The sequence below is a fragment of the Candida parapsilosis genome, contig 005809, assembly GCF_000182765.1.
Source record: "Candida parapsilosis strain CDC317 annotated contig 005809".
NCBI lineage: Eukaryota > Fungi > Ascomycota > Pichiomycetes > Serinales > Debaryomycetaceae > Lodderomyces > Lodderomyces parapsilosis.
In genome coordinates this window covers 2049963-2073821 of record NW_023503281.1, presented here as the reverse complement: position 1 = coordinate 2073821, position 23859 = coordinate 2049963, and the positions used below count along the sequence as shown (strand labels likewise).

The following is a 23859-nucleotide window of genomic DNA, read 5'->3' as shown; positions in this document are numbered from 1 at the left end:
CCAGGAATGATTAAAAAACAAGCTTTTTTTTCTGCGAGCTCGAAGTTCACTTACATGTTTACTTTTCTTGGAGAACAACATGTTAACATTGAAATTCTTGTCCCCACAACTCTAATTTCAACTTGATGTATAAAGGCTCTTACAAATAGTTATACGATAGATGATTTAGAAACTCTGGACCATTTTGTGAGGCGTGATCTTCGAAGATTTTCATTAAGACGAGATTCAGAGGGCACTACGTCCATTGCTTCTACACAACCATCTTTACCCAGAACCTGTAGTTCCTACATGAAATTGAAGTAATGTATTCATAGTCGACCTTAACTTTTGAGCAGAAACAGTTTCGCGAACGAACTTAAAGAGCATATCTAAAGTTTGGATTTTGCTTGTCTGTCAAATCGGCAAACTCGTAGTTCTCAATGTGGCTCATGTCAACTGGAGGCAATGAGTCACGTCTCTTGTTGTCTAAGTAGTAGGACACATGAATTGCGATTAGGCAGCTTAAAGCAATAACTCCACAAATAACAATTGAAACCTTGGCCCCGGCATAAGCTGGTGCTTGGTTTGCAATAAACGTTTGTGGGCCAATCAAATTACCAATACAATATCCAATCAAGAATATAGCATTCACGGTGACTTTCTTCGTATGGCCCGCAACAGATGAAGAGACCTGTGATATGATACAAATGAACGAAAGCGGACCAATATACCACAAATACAATCCGGCAAGCTTACCCTCATTTGTGGGTGCAAAAGCCAACAAACATTCCGCCATGAGAGTAAGCACAGCAATGAGGGATGCCATCAACATACGTGATTTCATGAACTTCAGTAGCCACGCAAATAAGACACATCCAACTATTTCAATTGCACCAGAAGGTAATTGCATCAATAAGGCTGTTGCCGTGTCAAACCCAAATTGCTCATTCAACAAAACAGTTCCAAAAGTTGTGATACCACCATTGGGAATACAATTAGCCATGCCTAAGGTGAAAAATAGCCATGTACGGTGATCAGTTAAGGCTTCCATGAATTGTTCTTTCTTGAATCTCGGGTTACCAAACCCTTGTTGGTTGCCCCTTATTCTTTCAACAGCCAACACTTTCTCCTCTTCGGTGAGGAACCACGCTCCAGTCGGTGTGTCCGGGATGTGAAATAAAATTAGAAACCCCAAAAAAACAGTTAGAACACCAGTTACAACAAAAACCAACTTCCAGGCTGGCAACGTGTAAGCGTCTTGGTTTTTGAATAAGCCATATGCTATCAAAACACCGAGGTCTACTCCAAAACCATTTGAAGCAAACCACCAAGCCGTTCTCAAAAACTGTTCGTCCTTCTTGTACCACTGGGACGTGATGATGGCGAATGCTGGGGTGACAGACAGCTCAAGCATTCCCAAGATTGTTCGCAAAGCAATAAACCCAGGATATTGCGGAACAGAGCACAAGGCAAGTATCACTCCCCAAACAATAATGAACGTGCTCACAGCTTTGACCACTGGAAACCTCTGAAGAATTAGTGAAGCAGGAAACTCAAATGCCAAATATCCAATGTAGAAGCAAGTTGATGTCCAACCATACATGTTTCCTACCATACCCAACTCTTCTCTCAATCCCAAAATTGCACTATAGCTTGTACTCAACTTATCCATGAACTGGAAACAATATAACAAGCACATCACAGGAAGTAAATACATGTCAATTTTCCGTAAAATCCTCTTGTCAGTGGCTGGATCCAATTCTGTAAACTCACCTTTGTGCTCAACGGCAAATTTCATTGCCAAATCAACATTGTTGGTTATCTCAATCTCCTTCCCACCAGGTGATACAATTGTTGTCAAAACATGTTTCTTCTTGTCTTCCAAATCTTCCTTGGTGATTGAAACCACAGGCTCGAGCTGGGATACAGACTCTGACTCTTTCTTTTCGACCATGATGCCTTTTGCTTAAAGAGATTTTTCCCCAGCTAAGCTCAAGAAAAGAGCTCTGGAGCTTTATATATTGATTTTCTTGTTCAATCAATAAAAATTTTGACCATTCGATGGGTACTCCGCAAGCCTCAACACCCGATAATACACAAAATATCTAAGATTGAAAGTCTTTACCACCACAAAAAGCGGCCCTGAAACCTCTGACCCAATCTGTAACTTCAAACACATCGAATAATATCTCCATTATCTTGTGCGCTTCCTCTGTGATTTGGCCATTAAGTATGGCTCAAGTTCGAATTTCTTAGTTATTTTGTCCATACTTGCCAAGAAGCAATCAAAAGTTCCTTCAATTCCATGGCGGAATTGGCGCGTTTCATAGAATGAATAGTTCGATATAATTTCGTGGCATAGTAAAGCCTTCTTCGGAATTCAAAGAAGCATCGGTAACAACACTTTAAAAGGGTATTCTCTCAATAAATACGAATCCCTCCATCAATGTAAAGCCGTTTAACATTAGCGGTGCCAAAGTTTATCCAAGCGTGGCTAAGTGTTTTCACAGCAACTTCTCATGATCATCAACAGGCATGCCTGATAAAGGATTTGTTGGCAAATATTTTAAAGTAAGATATTCAAGTTTTTATTTTTATTTTCTACTTAGCTTTTGTATCACATTTTTCAGATGCTCAACTTTGCAGAGGGAGAAAATTTAGGCACTGTGATTCAAAAGGAGATCTTCGCAGAAGTTGCATAATCTCTGTCCCAATCTTTGGGTTTCGTGTAGTATTGATTTGGAGAAATCGGAATGAAGTGGCCCAATATTCTCACAATAATACCTCGTTGAGGACGCGTTTTAAAGTCACAAGCTCGGTTAATGCAAATTTACGAGAGGCTACCACTTTCTTTCAAGAAAGCCTTGGCAATGGCCAATTGTTTACATATTGTAGCCTTTTGCAGCGAGAAGCATCAGATGCATATACATTAGCCGCATTTCTATCTTGGAAAGGTGTGCGAGTCAAAAAAAAAAAAAGCATTCACTACGTCTTTCGGCGCCAAATCAAATATGCAAAAAGGCAAAATGAAGAAAATCATTCCCCTAATTTGAACGATGTACTGCGGTATGGATGCGTTTCTGATGTCTTAACTATGGTGATCTATTGAGAAAGTGAATATTTCTTCGAGATATTCTGCATGTGTGAATGCGCGCCGTTTCTGGTATAAAACTATCAAATTACTAGTCTCAAGTACTTAACATGTAAAAATTTAACTCTCACCTGCCGCTTGGCCAATGCATATCCTAGAGTAAACTCGCGGAAACGTGACATATAAAACTTTACAATACACGTTTCAAATCTTCAGCCATAAAAGTGATTTATAGGGCATATCTGAAATTTGGATTTTCCTTATCAGTGAGATCGGCAAATTCGTAATTCTCAATGTGGCTCATATCAACCGGTGGTAGTGAATCGCGTTTTTTGTTCTCCAAATAATAAGATATATAGATAGCGATCAAACATACAAGTGATACACTACCGCAAACCACAATCGCAATTTTAGCACCAGCGTAGTCTGGAGCTTGATTATCAATGAAAGTTTGCGGTCCAACCAAATTACCAACACAGTAACCAATCAAGAAGAGAGCGTTGACTGTAATTTTTTTGGTGTGACCAGCCACTGATGATGAAACTTGGGACAAGATACAAATGAACCCAACTGGGCCAAGGGTGTACAAATAGTATCCAGCTAGTTTCCCGGTGTCTGTGGGCGCAAATGCCAAAAGACATTGTGACATAACCACTACGGCAGTAATGATACATGCCATCAACATTCTTGATTTCAAAAACTTTGCTACCCAAGCAAACAACACACAACCAACAATTTCAACAGCACCAGATGGCATCTGCATCAATAACGACTTTGAAACAGTAAACTTGAACTGTTCATTCAACAAAATTGTTCCAAAACTGGTGATTCCGCCATTTGGTATATTGTTAGAAACTGAAAATAAGAAAAATAACCACGTACGGTGATCGGTTAGAGCCTCGATGAACTGCTCCTTTTTAAATCTTGGATTACCAAATCCTTGTTGATTTGATCTAATTCTTTCGACAACCAACACCTTTTCTGACTCTGAAAGGAACCAAGCCTTAGTTGGGGTGTCAGGGATATGTATCATGATGATAAAGCCCAAGAAGATAGTCAAAACACCAGTGACTATAAATACTAGCTTCCAAGCAGGTAAGCTGTATGATCCCTGGTTCTCGTACAATCCGTAAGCAATAGCCAGTCCAAGAATTGTTCCAATACCGTTAGATGCAAACCACCATGCGGTCCTCAAAAATTGTTCCTCTTTCTTGTACCATTGCGATGTAATGATTCCAAACGCTGGGGTCACAGCCAGCTCAAGCATCCCAAGGAGCGTTCTCAAAACAATGAACCCAGCATATTGTGGGACTGAACACAATGCCAAAATCATACCCCATACGACAATGAAGCATCCAACGGTCTTGGCCACCGGGAATCTTTGAAGTAGTAATGACGCTGGGAACTCAAATACCAAATATCCTAGATAGAAGCATGTCGTGGTCCAGCTGTACATGTCTCCGACCATGTGTAATTCTGTCCGTAATCCCAAGATGGAACTGTAGCTTGTTGTGAGTTTATCCATAAATTGGAAGCAGTATAACAAACACATTACTGGCAACAAAAACAAGTCTATCTTGCGGAGCAATTTTCTGGCGGTCTCTGCGTCTAATTGAACCTGCTCGCCTTTATGTTCTACGGCAAATTTCATTGCTTGATCGACATTGTTCGTTACCATTACCTCCTTCCCTTGTGGGGAGACAAAAGTTGTCAATACATGGCGCTCCTTGTCTTCTAAGTCATCTTTTGTAAACGATACTATGGGCTCGATCTTTGAACCTATTTTCAAATCTTTCTTGTCTGACATTTTGATGATGAACGTCGTGGTCTAAGCTTTTTCTGGGTGGAGCCGTCAGCTTAAATATTCAAAGAGTTTCGGGATCATCTCGTGAATTTATCAGCTCTTTTGTTAGTAAACATTAGCGGATTTATAGTTACCTCTATTGTTATCAAATGTGTGTTGATTTTTGAAAAAATGCATATCAGCTAAAGATAACAAATCAATTAGCACACAAAATCGAGAGAACAATAGCTGATAACTAAGAAGGCATTTAACTTGAGCAACTCAGAAAGCGGAGTCAATGCAATAGAGTGGGGGTTACGACTCTCTCGTGACTCTTGCTGTCCCTTCCTAATGGTAAGGGAGGTATCTATCGCCCTGCAAGACTAACGAACTCTCCAGAATGTTTTTGTTTGGTCACCACAAACAGATTGAAATGTGAAGCAAAAAACTTAGACCGCGTATTTGCATCGAGTTCTGTTATTATCACAACAATCAAGGTAGCATGAAATAAAGTGGCAGGACAGTACCCAAGTTCTCAATTGTGGTTCATCTTATGGACACTTCAGAATAATAATATCAAATGAGAGTGATTTCGTGGGATACTAGAGCATTAATGGCACTGTTGTAGTGTAAACCTTGAAGGTGTGCCACCAAATTTTGTGCAAACGTTTGGCATTCCCCCTACTTGAAGGAGTTATTTTTGCTACGGTGTTCTGCGAGGGTAGTCGAGACTCGATTGAAAAAGTTGTAATCTATTCGTAAAAGCCTCTTTGTTTTTCTCATTCAAAAATGGTGTTAAATTTGCGGAAAATGAATGGTTTTGTGGTCCTTCAGTATATATCCATTAAAAGCTGGTGATTGCGCGCGCCTATTTCCCCTTTGGGTGGTGATAGCGAGCTTTAATTTTCTTTTGTAGCTAGCAGATGGACCGAGCGGTTTGTGTCCAACTATGACACATAAATATCTGTAGCAGGGTGAAAGTGACTGCACTTTGTTCTGGCATCTGAAGATGCCCTTGGGAGTGTGATTGTCAATTTGTGTAGCTTCGAGGTTCTCCATTTGCGAATTTTTTGCATCAAATTTATTGGAAATGATAAAACCTGAAAGCACGACAAAACTCAAAAACACAATTCTTATAAATATAGTTATAGTTTGTTTATAACAAATTCTTTCAGCTTCGTCAGAAGGCAATATTTCAAGCATCTGGATCCCGTTTCCGTCTGGTGGTACATAGCCACGATAAAATGCGATTCAATCGATGCACCAAAGGGAATAATCTACTTTTGACAACTGACGGCATGCAAACTATCCCTAACTATTAAGAGCTTGACGAGCTCCCTGAATAAAAACTGATGAACATTGCACAATGATCCTGGCCACGCACATGCTTAAAGGGGAAGTTCCAGAACTGGCACCCCTTAGATCTGTTGAAAAAATCGTTCTCGACGCACGACCTGTTGCATTTTTTTTTCCTTTTAGGTAACAACACAACACTTTTACAATTTTGGGTGTTGTAGTTCGATCTAAGCCAACCACTTGATACACAATACAATCGTTTTAGTCAACACTGTCACCAACCATCGAGTACATTTATTCAGCGGCATCATTCAATCCTGTATTGCTTGCGCAACTTGCTATTCCTTATCTCAACCTGGCCTAGATCCAACTCCCCACACAGCCTCGCCAAATCTAGGCAAAGTCGGATAGAGAGCAAAATCATTAATGTCGGGCTCGAGTAGTGCAGCCATAGTCTTTGGTTGCTCAGTTGCAGTGGTCTCCTCTGCTATTCAATCCTTAGGTGTAACCCTTCAAAGAAAATCACATTTGCTACACTTATCAGTACTGAGAGAAATTACCCCAAATGGCGTATATCATCACACCACGCATCATCGGCAACAAAAGTATAGGCGTAATATGTGGTATCTAGGATTCAGTTTATTTATAATTGCAAACGTTTTGGGATCAGCAATTCAGATATCAACCCTTCCGCTAATTATCTTGTCTCCGTTACAAAGTATTGGACTAATCTTCAATTCGATTTTTAGCTGCATACTTCTACCGGGAGAGCGATTCACCAACAGGTTATGGTCAGGAACCGGAATTATAGCATTTGGAGCGTGCATAATTGCTTACAACGGGTCTACGAGTACTGAACCACCGTCGAATGGGTCCCTGCCTAATATCAACGATCAATTTAAGTTGGTTTTGGAAAAGTTATTGGACCCATATTTCTTGATGTGGTTTGTTGGAACATTTGCATTTATGTTGATTCTTCTATTTATCAACTGTTTCTTTTTGAAAAAGAAAGGGGCTGAATATCGACACAATTTTACCATAAAGGAATCACAACATAACACGTTTGTGGTTGAATATAACAAAAATCAGTTTTGGAAAGGGATAAACTATGGAATCATTAGTGGGACCTTGACAGCACATACTTTCCTTTTCGCAAAATCAATCATCAATGTGATCATGGAGACAATTTTAAAAAAAGGATTTGCGGGTGTGTTTAAAGTTAGTAATATTGTTCCGTACCTACTTTTAGCAACTATGCTTGCTATAATTGGCCTACAACTTACCGCTTTCAATCTAGGCTTGGCACAAATTTCAACCACCATATTGTATCCATTATGCTTTTTAGTGTATAATTTGGTCAATTTGATAAACGATTTGAAGTTCAATAAACTTTTGGCAGACCACAAGATGACATATGCAGAATTTTCATGGATAGTTTTGGGGTTGATTGGTGTCTTATGTGGTGTGGTGGTAATAAGTTGGGACAGTGCATTTCATGGTATTGAAAATGTGAACGAAAACGCAATACTGATAAATGAATTTGGTCACGTGGTTACACCAGAGTCTTCCTATGATCAGCTGAAGGATGACAGTACTGAAGATCTGATGGATATCACGGGTAACCCATCGGATGCAGATTCGACACAAGAGCAAAATTTGATAGAGCTAGAAGGCGATGACCAGCAAGGGACAAGTGACTTGGTAAATATTTCAATTGCATCTAATACGAGAGTAGTTTCTTCACGAGAGCGACTGCTCACTTACGAGCAAGATCAATTATTACAACAATTCAGTTTATAGGAGAAACATTGTGGAGATTCAGATGTCACCTCTCATGCGTAGCGTTTTAGGAGCTTTTCTTGGTTAAACATAATTTCTTTAAAGTCGCGTTACAGGGAAGAAGTAAGATAGATGTAACGAAAGAAAAAATTACAACTCTCATATGGTTTGTGATACGAGTCGTACTACCCTTTCAGAACTGTCATAATCAGTACAATTTTGAGGCCTTATTTTTCCCAACTATATTGAATAGAGCATCCCTATACATGGAGTTGTCATAGATAGATTAAAGCTTGACTCAATCAAAATGTCTTCCATCTCGCAATACAAGAGGACGGAAGTTATAGGGCGAGGTAAATTTGGAGTTGTATACAAAGCGTATCATAAACAAACCAAACAAGTTTTTGCCATCAAAGTACTCAATTTGGATACTGAGGAGGAAGATATCATAGATGTCCAACAAGAGATACAATTTTTAACGGAGTTGAAAAGCGTTCCTAACATTACGCATTATTATGGCTCAATACTAAATGACACCAAGTTGTGGATTGTGATGGACTATTGTGCAGGGGGATCCCTTAGAACACTTCTTAAGTCTGGAGTTATGGAGGAGAAATATATTGGAGTAATTGTTAGGGAGTTATTATTGACCTTGAGTGCAGTTCACAAACTAGGTGTCATACATCGAGACTTGAAAGCGGCCAACGTGTTGATTTCGAAAGAAGGTAATGTTCAGCTCTGTGACTTTGGTGTTGCAGCAAAAGTTGTGTCGAATTCATCGAAGCGAACAACGATGGCAGGAACGCCTTATTGGATGGCTCCAGAAGTGATCAAGTCTGGCGAAGCTTACAATAGCAAAGCCGATATATGGTCCTTGGGGATAACAGTTTACGAGATAGCTACAGGTAACCCGCCATATTGTGATAAAGATGCATCTTGGGCAATGCAGTTAATATCTAAAGGTACCCCGCCGCGTCTTGAAGGGGGAGCTTACTCACAAGCATTGAAGGAATGCGTTGCTTTGTGTTTGGATGAAAATCCAGCGGAGCGACCATCGGCAGATGACCTCTTGCGTTGCAAACTTGTCAAGACTTACAAGCATCATCCAACGAGCATCCTTAAAGAAGTCATCTCGAGGTACTTGTTGTGGCGTGACAGAAACTCATCGCGCGATTCTGTATTTATAAACTTGGAGAACGAACAAGAGGACACGGTTGACGAAATTGTTCAAAACAAGCTCCCAGGCTATAGTGACTACGTCGAAAGCAATAATGACCAAATCCAGGTGAAATGGGACTTTGACTCCTTGGAGTCCAAAGAATATATCATGGAGAATGAAATAGACGTGAACAATCTTGATTATGACAAACAATTTGATACCGAAAAGGACCATAACACTTATTCGACGTTACCCACATTGAAGGCGAATGTATCAACTATGGGAAATTCGCATACTGCGGCCGCAAAATCCGTTGTGGACGTGCCGAAATCTTTACAAATGCTATTTGAAGATCCAGACGAAAAGAAAAATGATCAGTCTATGTTGAAACCCCCAACTTTGCTCACTTCAAATGACAGAACTGATTCTCCAACCATTGAAATTCCCGATATGGACGCATTATCGAACTATCCATCCTCCGCGTCACTACTAAATAATAATCAGAATGTGTCCACCCTCACAAAGCCTCCAACTCTACACCATACACAGTCAGCTTCTGGTAATTTAGAAACTCGATTCAATCCAATCAATACCTCCCCAACAGATAGCCGACCCAGGAAAAAGACGATTTCAAATACAATGGGAGGTGGTGGCACATCATCAATCTTGTCTCCATCTGGAGTCGGAGCAACACCACATACCCTGCCATATACAATGAATGCTGGTGTTAGAACACCGTCACCAAAACCGCCTTTGAGTGCCAATGCTCTGATTGCAGCGAGTCTTGGCTCCAAAAATAGTTCGCCATCGAAGATGAAAGCTCTTTCGGGCAATCATAATCCCCTTTTGCAGCCTATAAATTTCAAATACGGCTCTGTTGATAATCAAGGTAACAATCCAGTAAATGGTACGTTGCCGGTGCCGCCAGCAGCAGCAGCAGCTCCTCCTCCTCCTCCACCCGGACAAGTCCCTCCTCAACTTCCCCATCAGCATTCTATGCCAATTCTTCCCCATTCCGCTGCAGCGCCTGGCACTTCTTCCAACACCAAACCACGAAGGAACAAACCAGGATTTATACAAATGCCCACACCATCGAATAGTTTAAATGTGCTTTCCGCATTGACCAATGATGCGCAGGATGACGATAATGTGAACCAGTTTGGTATAAATCCCGCCCACGCAGCGAATATGCCTATATCGATGACTCCCGTTACTGAAAAGGAGTCGCCAGTATACGCGGTAAAGAATGATGATTCTGTCGAGAAGATAACCCTGTCAGTAAAGGATGACGTTGTTGCAGCGCAAGTGTCAGCGTCAGCAATCAGGCCTCACCAAAACAGCATTCTGGCACAAAAGAAAACGCAACCTTCGCCTTCAAGCTCCACTGCGCTAGCCAATGGTCTTGGTCAGCATCAGCAAGGAGTGGGCACTAGTTCATTTAAAAATTCAGCTACCGCAAATCTTGCATCTAGTGTCGCCTCGGCACCAACCACTCCGGCTGTGGCTTTTCCTACAATTCCGACTCTCAAAGGTGACCTTTTCATTGATTCTACTACCAACAAGAGCAAACTTGTGAGTGAATTAGATTCAATTATAAAACTTTTCAACCAAGGTTTGGATGCATTGGAAACGCATTTATGAACGACAGGTGACTCATCTCACATGTGAATCAGAATACGTTTGCATATATGAATGTCTTATAGATTTGTAAAATTCAAAGTTCAAGATTGTTTCTTGCGCACGCGAAAACCGAAAATCAATAGAACAGAAGATGGCCAATACAGACCTTTTATACGCAATAATCTCCATCATTTCCTCTATCCATGTCAACACGAATCAGAAGAAGAATAACGTCGCTGCGAAGGGATGAAATTGAAAAAGAGCAGGAGGAGCAAAGCCATCAAATTATCCGACCATTTGAAAACGTTCATGGTTTGCCTGTATCATACACTGCTTCGTCCCAGTCAAGTTTCCTCAATCAACCACTTACGATCAAAGATACCGCAGTGCTTTACTTGTCATTGATCAGGTCGAGGTCGAACTATTTGAAATTGTGTCCAATGTTTCAGTTGTATTGGGTTAAACAGTCGAGTTACGTAAGGAAGTTGATGGAACAGGACAAGCCTATACCAGGCCATTTGAAAAGGGACGACATATATGCCGATAGATCCTGTGTTTTAAATAATGATATCAATGCGAGAGACATAATGGTCAAATTACTAGAGTGTGGTTTGACCATGGGGGTCCACTTTTTCGAAATCAGAGTCTTCATTGCCAAAGACGAGCGAAGTGATACCAAAGAAGAAAAAGAAAGAATGAAGCGAGAACGGGCCGAGAAGAAGGCACAAAGGGAACAGGAGAAGCTAGAGAGGAAGGTACAAAGGGAGAAAGAAATGAAGGAGAGAGAAGAACGAAGGATTCAGAAGGAGAATGAGAAGAGGGAGAATTCGATGAAGAAAAACGATGAACAGAGCCAGGTGAAATCCAGCAATACGAACAGTGGTACTACGGGAGCAAAATCAGAAAAGTCCAAAAGTTCGGTTAAGGTCTCCAAAACGGCCACGAAGGATAAGAAAGCTGAGAAAACTATAAAAGAGGAAGGGGATTTCAAGTCCATGTCAAAGTCACAAGTACCATCTGCTCCAAGTAAAACTAGTCAAGGTGATTTACAGTCATCTGACAACCAAAGAATGATCACCAATCTTAATTACATAGGTTCAAAAAACAAGGATTTCAACGATTTGATGAATGAGGTCGCAGGTGGGCGGGCTACGCCTGATCAGATTACCCTTTTCCAAAAGTATATTAGAGAAGCGAAAACCTTGGGACCTCCGCCTCATAGTGAAAGCGTCATTTCAGAGTTAATTCAGAGAATTGACAAGGAAACGCTTGAGGAAATACAACAGAAGAATAATTTGAGTGTTGTCAATACACAATCGGGATTGAGTGGTGTTTCGAGGCTGCATACGCCACAAACAAAGATCTCTTCTTCTACGGGTCAAAACAAACAAGGTGAGACAACTACCCAAAATATCAAAGTACAAGAACCCCCCTTTGATTCTGGAGCGCAGGGCGAGGATTTGGGTTCAAAAATAACCTCTCATGAAAAATCAATTGCAACTGATGTACCTGTCAAAAGTGGACGCGAAGAACTAATGACCCATATGGATGGTCTGAGAAACTCCACTGAACCGGTATATCCACACGACAAGAGGAAAAAAATATTGAAAAAAGATATACCCAAGGACCAAAAATTGACCGCATTTCAAGAAAAGTATCTATTCAATGCTACTGTTTTATTTGAATTTCTTGAAACCCCCAATGTTCGATTTCGATTCCCAAAATGTGCAATTTGTGAAGTCATACAACCTTCAACTCTGATAAACTCTGAAAATGGTGATAACTCAGACAATAAAGACATTCTTGTGAGTTTCATGTGGATTCATAATCAGAAAGCTGTGGAGAAGTACGAGCTGGATTTAAAACAATATGAGGCAAAAATCAAAGAGCAGGAGGAAGCAGAGAGGAAAGTGCAGGAACTGGAAAAAGAACAAATCAAGGTTGAATTGGAAGAGAGAGAGGAGTTAAAGGAGAAACCGCACGAAGAAAACACTGTAGATATAAATGAAAAGTTTGCGGAAGAAGATAACCCTACTTCTATCGAAGATTCATCTATGAAAGACATACGAGAAGAGGAAACCAATAACGCTGATGAGGAAAAAATTGAAGAACACTCGGTGCCTGCAAAAAGACGCGCACCCCCACCACGGAGGGGTAAAAAGAAACGGAAGGGACCTGGACCGAAGAAAGCTGCTTCTAAGGCTTTGATTCCCCCAGAGGAGCCAATTTATTCGTATTCGAGCATTTCTTTCACTATTCATGGAATTCCTAGCAAGCTCGTACCGATATTTGTCAATAGTTTTGATCCAGTTGACAAAGTGAGAGCAAAAATGCAGCACATAATAGAGACTGGGAATCGAATCAGTCCTTACCAACTTTGGTACCAAGTTGATGGGAAACTAGATGCAGACTTGGCTGAAAGTGCAAGAGTATCTTTGAATCAGGAAGAAAAGAAAATGAGTGGAATTCCAACCATTCAAGAGAAGCTGGAGCCAAAGAAATATCCCAAGAAGAAAAAGGCCAAGGAGTCGGATTCTAGCAAACACACGGACCCAGTCGATTCAGTGGTAGTGAAATCAGAGCCTACCGAAAACGAATCTCAAGTAGCCCAATAATCGAGTAACTCCGGAGCTACGGTGGTGAATCAAATGCAGCGCAAAAGGTGCAACAATGAACACTTTCTACAAGTATGATCCGCTTTGAATAAGAAGTATCACTCACTTGTTTACAATTTATATACATGTCAATACCCACACACACGTATTTGCTCACCGAGAGGGAAGGATTAAGTTGAGCAAACTTTCCAAGCTCTCGTCATCGGCTCTAACTCTTTCTGAAGAGCCGCCAAATGAGGAACCAGAAGTAGGATACCTCTCATCGGCATCGGACCAATTACCGGTCTTGATACCTTCAGCAAATAATCTAATAGAGCCGTCCTCTGACAATTCTGCTTCATTGATCTTGAAAGGCATAGTGAATTGCCTGTGGTGCTTTCCGGGGTAGTTCTTGGCATAGTTTGTTTGCAAGGCAATGGAACGATCAATTACATTTGCAACAAATCCTCCTATTGCTGCTTCTTTTGTGCCCACAATCCTTCCTGTGGTGACGGTATTGTTCTTGATACCATTGGGTGTGTTTTGAAGCCTTCCTTTTTGGTTGTACGAGAACCCACCTGTGCCTTGTATGGTGTAAGTGTCATCTCTCGATCTGTCATGAACGGTATTCATATTCTTGGAGACTTGTTTTGAATTTTGAAGAAATTCTTTAATTAAACCTATGAGTTCAGATTGTGGCGTGCTGGTGAGCAAAACTTTTGGATAATTTTTGGAAATGTAATTTCTAAAACTTTGATACAAATTCGGATTGTTGTTGAGGATTTTGATAACAGCTTCGGTTTTTGCTCTGGTGTCCAAATTCAAAAGATTAGTCAAACTTCCCTCTCTTGGTTGTTTGTTGCTCTTATTTGAAGGGTGTGGAAACAACGGATTTTGTGAGGTAAAGTGATTCTTTAAAGGCATCCCCAATTCTTGAAACATCAACTGAGTATAATGATGGCCCGAGTTTTTTTCAACATCAGGCATACCCTTATAATTGTCAATATCATTGAATGAAATGTGCGACTTGCCAATTTTTGAAGGCAATGCCGTTTTCAAACCATAGTTTGATCTGTATGCACTAGAAGATGGTGTAAAAACTGTTTGATGGGTAGGTATATTTGATTGACCCCTTATATTCTTCAGGTGAGGCTTTGCCACTTGAGCTAGCCTTGAGCTTCTCACCAAGTCAAAAAGCTCCCTACTACTTGACATTGTGAGACGACGACTAAAGCTTTGACTCTGATGGTGGAAAAAAAAAAATTTTGAAGAAAAAAATGAAAGTTGAAAATCGAGATAACTGTTGATCGCTACCTTTATACTGTCACATTATAACCAATTTTCATTCGTAATCTCTATGTAACTCTAAAAAGCGTACGACAAGGTAATGCCTAGCTTATTAACATCAGGAGTATTTGTTATCGGATTCCATGATACCCTTGCACCAGTGCTAACTAAGAAGTCCCTTAATCTACCTTCCCACAACAATTTAACACTACTATCCTTTAGACTCGTGGAAACTTTTAACACACTTGAAAAATCACTTTCATTTACCAAATTTTGAAATGCCGCAGTAACTGTACCTCCATTGTGGTGAGGGGTGTTGGACATTGACCTGTGGTGAGGAAGCTCACTGGTGTGATACTCTTTTGTGTGAGGATCTGAATGTGAAGCCCTATTTCGCAGGCTATAAGACCCCCTCCTTATCCTCTTGGTAACATCCTGGTTCATTTTCCGAAATGAAGCTATGTCGTCGTCGTCATTATTCCCCAACACGGGCTGGAGTGTTTTCTTCTTCTTTGCGTAGCTATATAGCTCAAACCCGAGAGACAAATTGCTTGCATAGGAGAAAAAATTGAAATCGTACTTCGAGCAGAAAGTTGACGCAACCGAAGTTTTGACTGTATAAGTCAGCGAAATGTGACCCAAAATCGGATTTACAGCCAAAGTCATTGTTAGCGGCTTACCCGTGGATGTAGATCTTGTGGAATACCTCAATGCGGATGAAAGCCCTGGACTCATTGACCTTGCAGCAAACCACAACTCTGTCCCTAATGAGACTACCGAATTTTCAAATTTAGGAACCAAATGGGGGTTTATACTTTTTGAAAATGTTGTGCCCCAATTGTACAAGCATCGAACACCAATTAATGACTCATTGGTTGAGTATATAACTTCTCGCAGATACTTTGCAGTGTTATTTTGTAAATATACAATAACAGTTCCATTTTTCTCCATCTGGGGATGACTTACACACTTGATCAAAAGCTGTGTATTTTCACTGATTCGTTTTATAATCATCGCCTCCAATGCTGAACCTGGAAAATACATACGTCCATATAGTAGCAGTGGCTTGGTTTTTGCATGGCGTTTCGTGTCCAACTGTCTCTGTTGTTTGTTCGATGTCATTGTCGGTTCGATTATTCTGAATCCTGCAATCGCGTCTTGTAAAGATATATCCTTTGATCCCATTGTGTTGGCCAATGGAGTCAGTGTGTAAAAATATGCCAAAGACCCATTAATCTGATGAAAATTGGACAAGGTAAACGATGAAGCCAGGTAGTCTGATGATTTTGATGAGGAATCGATTTTCAAACCATTGGGTATCGAAAAATCAAGTATAGCTTGCGATGTCGCTGTTATGTTGGAGAAAATGTTATCTTCATTCCAATTGGTAGTTTTGTAAAAGCACTTTTGAAGGTATTCCATATATGTGTACATGTTTATGACCCTATCTTGGGTGAGGTCGAGTATTGTTGATCAATGCAAAAGGTGGTTTTCTGCAAATGAAAGAAAAACAAAACAAATTCATTTTGGTAAACCTTCCAGTGTCTGCAAAAAAGAAGCCACAAGTTTTGCTATTGAGCCCATCCACTTGTTTAAGTCAAAACAGTTTACAAGAGCTACGCGATGGTGACTATCCGCTGCAAGACGCTTAAAATGATTACAGGCAATAAATGTTCTTTGTCAAGTGGTGTATTACCAATCAGTGTCGCAAATAGTTGAGCTGTGACAATGCAAGATATGACTCAAAAAGTAGAAAGTGAAAAATTTCCAGAAAAATACGCAATTTCGCTGAGACTTCTCACTATCATTTCCACATTTTGGTACCCATAGATAATCTTCAATAGACCACGGAAGCATACACAAGAATGTCAGAACAACGTCGCGAAGCTTTCATAAAAAGAGATACCAATGAGACCAAAATACAGATCGCTATTAGCTTAGACGGAGGGCCTGTCAATATAACCAATTCAATTCTTCCCGCAACTAACCAATTTGAAGACCATGCAGCCCAATATACTGGAGGTCAGCAAATCAACGTACAAACCGGTATTGGCTTTCTTGACCACATGTTGCATGCTTTGGCAAAACATTCTGGGTGGTCAATTCTTATAGAATGTATTGGGGATTTGCATATAGACGATCATCACACAAGCGAGGATGTCGGAATAGCGTTGGGCCTTGCATTCAATAAAGCTTTGGGGCCTATCAAGGGTGTCAAGAGATTTGGTCATGGGTTTGCGCCACTAGATGAAGCTTTGAGTAGAGCGGTTGTCGATTTATCCAATAGACCCTATGCAGTAATTGATTTGGGCTTGAAAAGGGAAAAAATTGGTGATTTGTCAACTGAGATGATTCCTCACATCTTGGAAAGTTTTGCCCAACTGGCGTCTATTACTATTCATGTAGATTGTTTGAGAGGATTCAATGACCATCATAGAGCGGAGAGTGCATTCAAGGCTTTGGCTATTGCCATTAGAGAGGCAACTTTCAAAACTGGTAAGGACGATGTGCCCAGTACCAAGGGTGTTTTATCGTGATTATATCACAGTGTATAGAGTTTGTTGTAAATGAGGTTATTTATTTGTTTATCATGTCAAAGCTTTTCCTTTAATTTTCGTTCTGTCAAAATCAAAAGCCGCGCTCATCTCAAGACACTAAAGACTGTTCATAAAACTGACAACCATAGTCATGTATCGTCAGCTTCAAGCACGAAGACTGTTTTCCAAGCTCACGCCGCTATTCAAAAGCGGGGATTTGAAGCCTGTTTATCGCCCCCACCATGCAAACCCCAAGAATAAAACACGATCATTTCAAAAACATCTACCAGCCACCAAAGAAAAATTGAAACCTTGGGAAGCAGAGAATATCAGCAAGGATAGATTTTTTAAACGTAAATATGGACACATGTCCGAGGAAAGGCGAAGTTCATTACAGGAGAAAGTTGCGAGACAAAGGAGGTATCGAGAAATGAAAAAAGCGCATGAGAAACAAAAGCTAGAGGCGGAAATTGGGTTCAAAAGATCACGCGATGAGATTAATTACGATGGACAAAGTGCTAAGGAAATTATCGAAAGCGGTAATAGTGGTGGGTTAAGCACTTTTTTTGAGTTTGTTTACGGTACTCACCCGATAAAATCTGTGTTGCAAGCTCGAAAGAGACCTATCTTGGGTTTATATACATTTAATGCGGATGATGATAATGGAGTTATAAAGCAAGCTCAGAAAGAGTACGGTATAAAGGCTCAGCGGGTGAGGGATAAAAATGCGTTGAATGTATTGTCAAAAAATGGTGTGCATAATGGTTTGGTTTTGAAGACGAAAGCATTGGATATGCCTTACATCAAAAATTGTGGTCACGCAGAAAATGGAACTTACACAGTCACAGTTGAGGATGAAGACGGCGTAGATTCGGAAAAAGAATTAACCGTTTTGAGAAAGAAGGATAATGATGAAGTAAATGAGCTATTCCCGTTGGCCTTATTTCTAGACGAAATCACCGATCCACAAAACATGGGTTCTATTTTGAGAACTGCATACTTTTTTGGAATTGACTTTATAGTGATTCCTGATCATTCTAGTGCAAAATTGGGACCTGTGGCCAATAAGGCATCATCAGGCGCGTTGGATTTAATTGATATTTATCAAACTGATAGAAGCTTGAAATTTATTGATTCTGTTCGTGAAAATGGGTGGAATGTGATAAGCACCAGTGCCAAACCAGATGAATCAAATTTAGAGGAATTGAAAGACAAGGATCATAAGATCGAAATGAGCTTGAAGGACAAATTCATAAATTTGGATAGTTTGAAAACCATTTTGAAACGAACCCCCGTAATGTTGGTTATTGGTAGTGAGGGCAAGGGTGTGCGAACTAATATGAAATTAAGAAGTGATTATCTCGTGGGTGTTCAGAAACACAGAGAAAATGATGACATTGTGGACTCGTTGAATGTTGGAGTTGCAACCGGAATCATAGTCCAAAGCTGCTTGTGATGAGGGGGAGGCGGTGGTGGCACTAAGCTTTTATCTATACTTACTCGGTGAGGGATTTAGTATGCTTGTATATATGGAACGGAAAGAGGACATCAAATTAATTACACCTTGATGTTTTAGATGGATGTAATAACTGGCTGGTAACGGCCCTGAACAAGAATCAAGCTTTTAATATCTTGGGGCTACAACTCTGCCTTCTAAGATACATATTTGTGAGTTTTAGGCTGTTGGGTAAACTCAAGCCTCATGTTTAACCCTCAACGTTTTACCTCAATTCGGAAATAACACAAAAGCAATAAATTTTTAAATTTCTATAAACCAACAAATTTTCTTCTTCTGGGAGGAGGATACACTCTGACATTAACATGTGAGTTGATATATAGACCTATTGTTTTTTATTTTATTCGGAAGTTGCCTATTTGTAGTGGTATGGGTGTTACTCATAAGTTGAGTCAATCTGAAACACATCAGTCGCTTCTAACCCGCTTTGAGTGAGGAACAGCGGAATTTATAGGACTTAAGCTGTTCAGACAATCTACATATATATATTTTTTTTTTTTGGGTAAACATTCTTTCACACTAAATCCGGCGTCTAAACTTTTATCATAAAAACTTCATAAGACGATGTAAGCAAACTTCAGGGTTACCCTTTGGTCTTCTCCAACGAAAAAAAAAAAAGTTGAACCATCATTGATAGTCTTCAAAGATTTCATTCAGTTTTTAAAGGCGTTCCACTCGTACTTACTCATAGTATTGGCATGGTTGATTATCACTTGGTTGTATTAGTGCACGGGTATGTTGGAATATTGTCACATGCAGTAATTGTTTCCAAAAGACATCATTTTTCTTTGGAAACGTAGCCACAACTAATGTGCAATTACTAACTACATTGCAGTGTTTGGGGCAACTCGTCACATTTAGCTTATATCGAAAAGCAGATCAACGAACATATCAAACCCACCGATGGGAGCAAATTACTAGTGTACAAAACGGGGTCCCACTCTGGATATCTTACTTATGATGGTATCGATGTTAATGGGAAAAGAATAACTGATGAAATATTGGAACAGACGAAACAGATTACTGATGACGGAGGTGTAGTCACAAAATTCTCGGTAGTTGGGTATTCACTTGGTGGTTTGATATCCAGGTATGCCATCGGTATCTTGCAAAAGCAAGGATTCTTTGAAAGGATTGAACCGGTAAACTTTGTTACCTTTTGTACCCCCCATGTTGGTGTACTGAAACCGCATACTCAAAACTTGTCAGTACGATTATACAATAATATTGCACCACATTTTTTGGCCATAACGGGATCACAGTTTTTCCTTAAAGACAAAATTGGTGAATTTAATAAGCCATTGTTGGTATGGATGGCCGACCCAAACTCTGTGTTTTATTCAGCTTTGAAGCTGTTCAAGTACAAAGCCTTGTATGCTAATGTGGTCAATGACAAACGTTGTTCTTGGTTTACATCTTCAATCTCCTTGACTGATCCAGTCAATTCACTGTACAACAAACTACCTCAAAACATCATTGCAGAGTATATCAAAGGTTATGAACCAAATGTAATTGATGCCTCAAAGCCATTTTACTATGAAAAGAAATCGAAAGAACAAACTTACGACAAGTCTTCTCGTCGTGGACTCTTTTGGAAAACGTTGAATTGGTGCAAGTTGCTTGGAAGGATAGTGCTTTACGCTCCAGTAATGGGATTGTCGTTTATTGTATCTTCAATTTATCAACGAATTCAAACTTTGAATAGAATTCGTCGTTTCCATAATGAGAAATCAAACAATTTGTCCCATTTGTATGAATATGATGAGAATACATCATTATTGACTGATTTGACCAACAAGTTTGAAGATGGACAGGATACTATTGTTGAAGATATGTATGGAGCCATGAATTGGAAAGTTTCTCATTCATCCTCCAATTTCCCACCAATTATCCTAGATGATTCACAAACATTTATAGTGGAGAAATTGAATACTTTGGGATGGAGGAAGTTCCCAATAATATTGAGACACACTCCATCAACTCATGCTGGTGCTATTGTCAGACATGCTGATCCAAACTTTGACGAAGGAAAAGTTATTGTTCGCCATTTCGTTGACAATGTGTTTAAATTGGAATAGAGATTATATACGTGGTTGTATTTGCTACCTTTGCTTGGTTTTTTTTTTTTTTTTGATTTGCTGTGTATTTCGCTTGATATCAATATCATACACGATAGAGTGTGTTTATCTGTTTTACTTTGTGCGCATTTTTGTATACTTTTTTTTACAACCAATGAAACCCCCATTAAGCTTGTATGAATCACCATGGTGACAACAGGAAACACCGTGACGGTATTTCGTACCACCATAAAGGCCATATTTGGTCGTCGTAGAGACACAAACTGCTCACCATTGACCACAGTTTCCACTACCTCGCCAGATTCAATGGCACAAGGAAGTTCAAATCACCAATCTTTAAATTTGCAACCAAATACTCAAGTGAGAGGACTGGATCGTAATGAAGCTAATGGTTTCACATCTTTTATCAGAAGTATTCTGAAGACAAACCTGAGATGTCGAAGCAAGTCAACTTACTTTTCAGAGGAAGAAAACGAGCAAGCTAGATGTTTGAAATCAGCAACAACTGACTTTCCCAATAACTATACCAAATATGTCACAGCAACGCGGCACTTGCTCGACGTACTGGCTCCTGCTGACCCTAATGGAAGATCATGTCCTCCAGTATGGGATACATGCTACTGGCAGTTGACATTGAACCCCGAATGGACTGAATATGTTATCATTTACTCAAGATTAGAATATGGACTGTCAATTTTGACTGAGCTACTCGATGAATTGAAACCGCATCTCAACTATTACCAAATACTCAATCTGAATCAAGGCATTCTCATGCATTTCATAGACATGAGTTATCAATATTGGTTGTTGCAGCTGATCAATCAAGTAATTGGAATCCAACTCGTTTTATCCTCGCCTACGTGGCTTTACACAATTGCAAACTCTAACATCATTGATGCACATAGAGCATACAATCTCCAAATGGTTAAAGTACGGCTGAGCAAAGACCGGAAACCAATAATTAAGTTGTATGGGATTCCACTGTATATACCTAAAAAGCATTTGGTCAATGAGTTTCGTAAGTTGGGAAAATTGGTGTCTTATAAATTTGCACCCACTGGACCATTTACAAAGTTTCATGTGGTGCAACTACAATATTCTCAAAAGGATGATAGGACCCGGATTGCCAAGGATATACAAAAGATTATAAAAGGTATGAAGTGCAAGGTTGTTTTGAAATTTAGAGTTATTCAGCCAGCATGAGAGCAAACAGTCCATCCAACAAATGCTACAAGGTGTAACAAACTCGACTAAAGATTATTTATTGCTTTACTTTTTTCCTTCTTGCTATAAAATACAATACTGAAATTTAATATACACATAAAACTGATTTGCTACTCCTGCTATCTTCTCTCATTCAACAACGTACACAAACACTCATTCAACATGACTAAACAAGTTCGACGTAGTTTGCCGGGAAAATACCGGTCAAACCATTGGCTCTACCCGTCCACCAATCGTCGACGGTATCAGTCTTTTTTAAGATATCAATAACATCTCCCTTTTTGAATGGCAAATCCCCACTTTGTTCCCCTTTGAATGAATACAAAGCAATAGCTTGAGTTGCATTCGTTTTCGGAGTTCCCCCAAAATTGGGTTTGGAAAGAGCCAGTGGTCTGGAGGGGGCAGCTCCGCTTGTCCTATTTGGTGAAAGTTTTGAGTTTCCCAATCGAGCATTCAATCTATCGACATCACTGTTACCTCTTGATCTTGTTTTACCATTGTAGCCAGAATCATATATATCGTCTTCCCATGCAGAGCCGGTTTTGCTGGAGGATGGTGTTCTTCCACCAGACGACAACCCTCCTCCTGCGCCACTCAAACTAGATCCGGTATTTGCTCGTGATCTCCGTTCTCTTCTACCACCATCATAGTCATCATATCTCCTATCTCTTCTTCCGTGGTCATAGTCATCGTACCCTCTATCTCTTCGTGGTCCTCTTCCACCACTTCCACGGCCACCATAGTAATCATCATCTTCTGAGTAATAATCGTCATCTGAATAGTCATCTGAATTTCTTCTCCTTCTTCTTCCACTACCGCCTCGTACTCCTCCACCACTTGCACTTCCGCGACGACGATCCGAATATTCAGAAGTTGTATCGGAAAACTCATCAGGAATATCATCGTAATAGTCGTCATCGTAAAAATCTTCTTCGTCATAATCCATTCTATTGTTGAACACTCTCGAGTTCAACACTCTCATAAGTGAATCACAAGCAGGTGGTACATCAACCTGTCCTGCTAAAATGTTTCTTGCCTTACAATTATTTCCATAAAATTTTCTATTAGCTTCTCTTCTCTCCATCAATACTGAACCTTCCAATGAGATCCCAGCATACAACCCTTTAGTTTTGGAATACGCGAAGACTGCAGAAACTGAACCCAAGGATGCCGTACCCGCAGCTTCTGCGCTTCTACCAAGAGGACCGGCTGCCACCGAGACATTGGTACCCAAGGTAACTGATCCCAATTGAGCAAAAGTATCAACTGCGGCTTTTGTATTTAAAACAAACACAAAGTCAGTTAACTCAGCACCGATCATTCCACCAGCACCAGCACCGGCAGTGACAATTGCCGATGGAGGCGACCAAGATCCGTCGGGTAAACGTGCAACTATAACACCCGAGCCTGCTCTTCCTGAAAAGAGGAAACCAGCTTTCAAAACAGTAATGATGGCTAATCCTTTAGCATTCTTTAAAATACGAGGAGGTATAATTTGATCGGGTCCAGCAATTTGATTAGGTTTGATAAATGACGATAATGTCTTTGCTGCTTTTCTAAAAGAATTGTAGTTAGTATGCATTTGAATAAATCATGGGGTCCATTGTCAAATATGTTGACTTTGGGGGAAAGGGGTGGGTAACATACTTTGACTCACTCCTTAAACTTCTCGGAATTGGATTACTGATACCCATGTTTTTGGTTAATCGAGATTAATATACAAAAGAAGACTGTATTTCGAATTGTCTGTTGATATACTAAAAGTTAGTTTCTGTGCAAATCGAACTGTTGTTATTATTGTTGTGAGTGTTGTCTTCCAAATGTCCTTAAGCTGGATTTTGTTGTCGGAAGTAATTTTGATCTTTTTCTTCGTTCTGGTGGTTTGCTGAGTGAGATTTTTTTTTTTCTTGTGTCAC

The 23859-nt window shown here is 40.0% G+C and overlaps 12 protein-coding genes across 12 annotated transcripts; 7 read left to right on the top strand and 5 right to left on the bottom strand. All coding sequences in view use genetic code 12, as the record gives it.

Annotated features, from left to right (window-relative positions):
• Positions 1-355: 355 nt before the first annotated feature.
• On the bottom strand, positions 356-1933 carry CPAR2_209690 (allantoate permease family MFS transporter; the record flags this gene model as incomplete). The annotated part of the gene is made up of 1 exon (XM_036809900.1): positions 356-1933. One exon carries the CDS (start codon positions 1931-1933, stop codon positions 356-358), a length of 1578 nt encoding a protein of 525 aa, XP_036666491.1.
• Positions 1934-3299: 1366 nt separating this feature from the next.
• Positions 3300-4877, bottom strand: CPAR2_209680 (allantoate permease family MFS transporter; the record flags this gene model as incomplete). The annotated part of the gene is made up of 1 exon (XM_036809899.1): positions 3300-4877. One exon carries the CDS (start codon positions 4875-4877, stop codon positions 3300-3302), a length of 1578 nt encoding a protein of 525 aa, XP_036666490.1.
• Positions 4878-6575: 1698 nt separating this feature from the next.
• On the top strand, positions 6576-7949 carry CPAR2_209670 (uncharacterized protein; the record flags this gene model as incomplete). The annotated part of the gene is made up of 1 exon (XM_036809898.1): positions 6576-7949. One exon carries the CDS (start codon positions 6576-6578, stop codon positions 7947-7949), a length of 1374 nt encoding a protein of 457 aa, XP_036666489.1.
• Positions 7950-8235: 286 nt separating this feature from the next.
• Positions 8236-10728, top strand: KIC1 (putative serine/threonine protein kinase; the record flags this gene model as incomplete). The annotated part of the gene is made up of 1 exon (XM_036809897.1): positions 8236-10728. The coding sequence occupies one exon, from the start codon at positions 8236-8238 to the stop codon at positions 10726-10728; it is 2493 nt and encodes an 830-aa protein (XP_036666488.1).
• A 182-nt stretch (positions 10729-10910) lies between these two features.
• On the top strand, positions 10911-13322 carry CPAR2_209650 (uncharacterized protein; the record flags this gene model as incomplete). Its single annotated transcript, XM_036809896.1, has 1 exon — positions 10911-13322. The coding sequence occupies one exon, from the start codon at positions 10911-10913 to the stop codon at positions 13320-13322; it is 2412 nt and encodes an 803-aa protein (XP_036666487.1).
• Positions 13323-13475: 153 nt separating this feature from the next.
• CPAR2_209640 (mitochondrial 37S ribosomal protein bS1m) lies at positions 13476-14516 on the bottom strand (the record flags this gene model as incomplete). The annotated part of the gene is made up of 1 exon (XM_036809895.1): positions 13476-14516. The coding sequence occupies one exon, from the start codon at positions 14514-14516 to the stop codon at positions 13476-13478; it is 1041 nt and encodes a 346-aa protein (XP_036666486.1).
• Positions 14517-14666: 150 nt separating this feature from the next.
• MDM10 (Mdm10p) lies at positions 14667-16022 on the bottom strand (the record flags this gene model as incomplete). The annotated part of the gene is made up of 1 exon (XM_036809894.1): positions 14667-16022. The coding sequence occupies one exon, from the start codon at positions 16020-16022 to the stop codon at positions 14667-14669; it is 1356 nt and encodes a 451-aa protein (XP_036666485.1).
• A 431-nt stretch (positions 16023-16453) lies between these two features.
• On the top strand, positions 16454-17125 carry HIS3 (imidazoleglycerol-phosphate dehydratase; the record flags this gene model as incomplete). Its single annotated transcript, XM_036809893.1, has 1 exon — positions 16454-17125. One exon carries the CDS (start codon positions 16454-16456, stop codon positions 17123-17125), a length of 672 nt encoding a protein of 223 aa, XP_036666484.1.
• Positions 17126-17276: 151 nt separating this feature from the next.
• CPAR2_209610 (uncharacterized protein) lies at positions 17277-18581 on the top strand (the record flags this gene model as incomplete). The annotated part of the gene is made up of 1 exon (XM_036809892.1): positions 17277-18581. One exon carries the CDS (start codon positions 17277-17279, stop codon positions 18579-18581), a length of 1305 nt encoding a protein of 434 aa, XP_036666483.1.
• A 758-nt stretch (positions 18582-19339) lies between these two features.
• Positions 19340-20719, top strand: CPAR2_209600 (uncharacterized protein; the record flags this gene model as incomplete). Its single annotated transcript, XM_036809891.1, has 2 exons — positions 19340-19374; positions 19477-20719. 2 exons carry the CDS (start codon positions 19340-19342, stop codon positions 20717-20719), a joined length of 1278 nt encoding a protein of 425 aa, XP_036666482.1.
• Positions 20720-20905: 186 nt separating this feature from the next.
• On the top strand, positions 20906-21922 carry CPAR2_209590 (uncharacterized protein; the record flags this gene model as incomplete). The annotated part of the gene is made up of 1 exon (XM_036809889.1): positions 20906-21922. One exon carries the CDS (start codon positions 20906-20908, stop codon positions 21920-21922), a length of 1017 nt encoding a protein of 338 aa, XP_036666481.1.
• Positions 21923-22109: 187 nt separating this feature from the next.
• On the bottom strand, positions 22110-23637 carry CPAR2_209580 (uncharacterized protein; the record flags this gene model as incomplete). Its single annotated transcript, XM_036809888.1, has 2 exons — positions 22110-23499; positions 23591-23637. 2 exons carry the CDS (start codon positions 23635-23637, stop codon positions 22110-22112), a joined length of 1437 nt encoding a protein of 478 aa, XP_036666480.1.
• Between the last annotated feature and the right edge of the window lie 222 nt (positions 23638-23859).